Source organism: Hylaeus volcanicus, chromosome 4, assembly GCF_026283585.1.
Source record: "Hylaeus volcanicus isolate JK05 chromosome 4, UHH_iyHylVolc1.0_haploid, whole genome shotgun sequence".
Classification (NCBI taxonomy): domain Eukaryota; kingdom Metazoa; phylum Arthropoda; class Insecta; order Hymenoptera; family Colletidae; genus Hylaeus; species Hylaeus volcanicus.
The window spans coordinates 5,948,400-5,951,897 of record NC_071979.1 but is presented as its reverse complement, the minus strand read 5'-3'; the positions used below and the strand labels follow the sequence as shown (position 1 = coordinate 5,951,897).

Genomic DNA, 3,498 nt, shown 5'->3' with positions numbered 1-3,498 from the left:
TCCATTACTGTTACAACATGAATATCTATGAAATTAGATTGTCTATTTATATAAACACGACCACATAAAATAATCGAGTGCAACTCGCGAAAGAAACTTTCGGGACAACCTAATAATATTCAACCAATAATTCCATACCCCAGAATAAAGCTACGTCAAGCCCAAATTTAAAGAAATCAATATTCAAAATAGCCCTAAAAAGTACAACAGTCGTCTAACTTGTAATATTTACCGCATTTTTTTAAAAATATGAACACAGTTTACATCTGAGCAAAGTACAGAATCGAATCTCCCTTACCGCCATTTCGTTAAGCTAGTCTCGTGCCGCTCTCTGTCGGTGAACGAGCAAACTCGCCCTATGCTACACACGAAAAAAAACTTGAACAAATCTGTGTGCAGGCAGCAAGTGTAACGAAGACAACAGAACCGCTGATATTCTTCGAAAACGTTTAACGAAACTAACGAACGTCGAGGAACAGCTGGGAAAACCAAGTGTCACGCTATGTGGGTATTCCATCGGCGAGTAATTGCGAACGCGGTTATTACGAAGCGAGTTTAAGAGAGCGCAACGTCGAAAAGGAAGAGTGAGGGAACGAACGAACAGCTGGCCACTAACACGATTGATCCCGTGTAGTTGGCAGCGCGAGCTCAGTTGTTGACGGGCTGTCGAACCGAGAGTACAGGTGTCGCCATCTGGTGATTGGCCAGGAGACGTGCGTTCGCAAAACCACCGAAACAGGACGCTCGTAGATAAGAATTGGTCGGTGTTTGTGTTGCGTACTTGGACCCGTATCTAACTGTAAACCGTTCTCCGAGAGAAGTGAGAAACATTAACGGTATCGGTTTCATCTTTCGGACGTTTTTCGGTTCGTATCTGGTATCTGGTCCGCGGGATAAGTTCGTTGTCCCCGCAATAGTGATACGGAGGTCGCGTGTGAAGAATAACGAGAGGACTGACTTCGTCGAGCGCGTTCCTTTCGGAGTAAGGGGTACGCCAGCCGTGAATCTGGAGAACCTGCGACACGACAAGGGTCGGACAGTGTCGTCGCTGTGCTTCACGGGGTCGTAGCATGTGAAAATGGATTTTAAAAGCGTGGTGTACAACGCTGCGAGGGACGGAAAGCTGAAACGCTTGAAGGTACGTTTTTTACGAGATTCCTCGTCGCGACGCGGATTCTGCCTAGATGTAACTAGTTACGGTTTATCGCAGTGGTGCACAACCGTTTTCGCTAAAGGATCGCTTATGTTTGAAAAGAATAGGGCGATAGATTCCGAGGATGAAATTTTTGGTTAGGACAGGGGTAAAACAGGATATTTCGATGTTAGATCAACGAAGCACACGTAACTAGTATGTCCAGACAGTTGGCGTTTCGACCATTTGTAATATGCCCTCGTCGGAGCATTAATTATAAACATAACGAATGAAAAGTATGAATATTAGAAACATAAAATATTGGACATGATAAATCGATTTGCATCTCGAGGAGCATGAACAAATTTGTAGGGTCGTCGATGAATGCCATACCATACTAGGCTCTGACTTTTTCAGTGCATCGATCTTTCTAACCTCTTTTCCGATAATTTGATCACAAAGCTATTCCTATAATACAAAACTGATTTTTCATTATTTTCATTAGTACTATAACTATGCCGGTTTCCTTTTCGTAAATTTAAATATCAAATTACATCGTTCATCCTTTAAATCCTTTTAAATATGAATGACTTCTATTCGTATAGTTGCATTTACGAATTAATTTTATCTACCGGTATCTAAAAGGAATTAAGAGACCGCGATATTGATCTCTAGTTGGTAACATCTTCATATCTGAACGTGAATCTCTCAAGATGTCGGTCTATTGACTTTTCATGGTTTGCTGTTAAAACTTGTTTACGTTTCGAGCACACGTTTTATAAGTTGTGGAAATTAACGATGTTTTCTTGACGTATTATACGAGTTATGAAACATTATTATTAACCAGAAAACGATTCTAATGGATGTTGAGTAAGAATCGACAAAAATGTAAAGTGTTATATATATTGAAGTAATTTAAACACGATATCCTCATAGTTTTTATGTAGATTTTGTTAAGTTATTTTACGATACAGACTTTGTGCACCACCACTGTCCTATCACTTTTTTTTTTTTTTATTTAATCGAGATATAAACATATCTGTTATGGTTGATACAATTGCGGCTATAATTCATCCGTGTTACAATTGTGTGCATATATGTTTAGTAATTAATGGAGAGCAACGTTTTATCGGTAATTGATTCATCGCTACATAGATCGAGTCATTACCGATATCTTCTAACTGTACCGATGATTAATGCTCTCTGTTTGTGGAAATTATTAAATTTCCACAGTTTGTAATTTAAACATATAGAAACAAAGTTTTATTAAAACACGATTTGATTCACAAAGGTAAGTGTCAGACATTTTTCCTAAAACATTACCGACCTTTCTTCGCGTTTCAAGCCAAATAAATTCGGTTTACATTGTGTCAGCTCGTTTAAAAAGTGGTTATTAAATATAAACGTAGGATAAAACAAATTATTTACTATTACATTTCTAATTATCCTCAACATTCACTAGTACAAATACCTTTGTGGCTGTAAATTTGTTAGCAACGTTTTTAAATTTATATTTTCACTATGTATTCGTGAAGCCTCAATTAATGCAATATATATTTTTATCACAGTAAACCTCTGCGACGTTTATCTTGAATGAATATTTATAGTCGTAAGTCACTAGTGGGAAAGTGCGGATACTGTGACTGAGCGTATACATAGCAATGCATCTTAATATACCTTAATACGCAACAAACATCTGCTCGAAGATACATCTGGTTTTATTAATAACTGTTTTCTGCGCAGTAAACCAGACACGATTAACTTGAAACTTTGTAGCGAAGACAACATTGTGATCGGTGTATCGGCTATCGATGATCTTCGACCGATCGTTTCGAAATTCGATGACTACGAAGTTTTACGCGATGCGATAACGGCAGCCTAATTTCTGCGCGTTTACTTCGCGATGAGAATTTCCGTTGAATGCTCGTCGCTAAAATAAGCGACTGCGCTAAGCGATTCTTTTTGCATTTATACACGGTCGTCCACGCTTATTCGAAATAGCAGCGTGCCGGCAATGATATTTCGCGCGTTCGCATCATTAAGGGGTGAAGCCATCTTGGACGCGTGAAAGTCGTAGCTAGATTCAACAATATCTTTTTACGAAAACACTTAAGTTAATCGAAGATGTATTGGGTTGTCCAGAAAGTCCATGTCGATTTTTGGTAGGTGGTACAGGTCTGAATATATCGAAGTGGTTGAAAACAAATAATATGTAATACTTTGTACTTTTTATCCCTTAAAAAGTGGAAAGGTTGTGGAACAAAATGGCACCTATGTAATTCAATAAATATATATTATATATTAAAATATATATATAATTTATATATATATATATATATATATATATATATATATATTTTAACATA

At 37.6% G+C, this 3,498-nt stretch overlaps 2 protein-coding genes across 2 annotated transcripts in view; one reads left to right on the top strand and one right to left on the bottom strand.

The window, feature by feature from the left end:
* The window catches only part of LOC128875441 (protein groucho-like), a 152,211-nt gene extending 151,792 nt beyond the window's left edge, over window positions 1-419 (bottom strand). Inside the window, exon 1 of the mRNA XM_054121022.1 lies at window positions 299-419. The gene's annotated coding sequence lies outside the window, so the exon portion shown is untranslated. The remainder of the gene's footprint in view (window positions 1-298) is intronic.
* A 260-nt stretch (window positions 420-679) lies between these two features.
* The window catches only part of LOC128875443 (protein fem-1 homolog CG6966), a 39,516-nt gene continuing 36,697 nt past the window's right edge, over window positions 680-3,498 (top strand). The window contains exon 1 of the mRNA XM_054121026.1: window positions 680-1,138. Within this exon, the coding sequence (XP_053977001.1) occupies window positions 1,079-1,138 (60 nt within the window). The 5' untranslated portion in view covers window positions 680-1,078. The remainder of the gene's footprint in view (window positions 1,139-3,498) is intronic.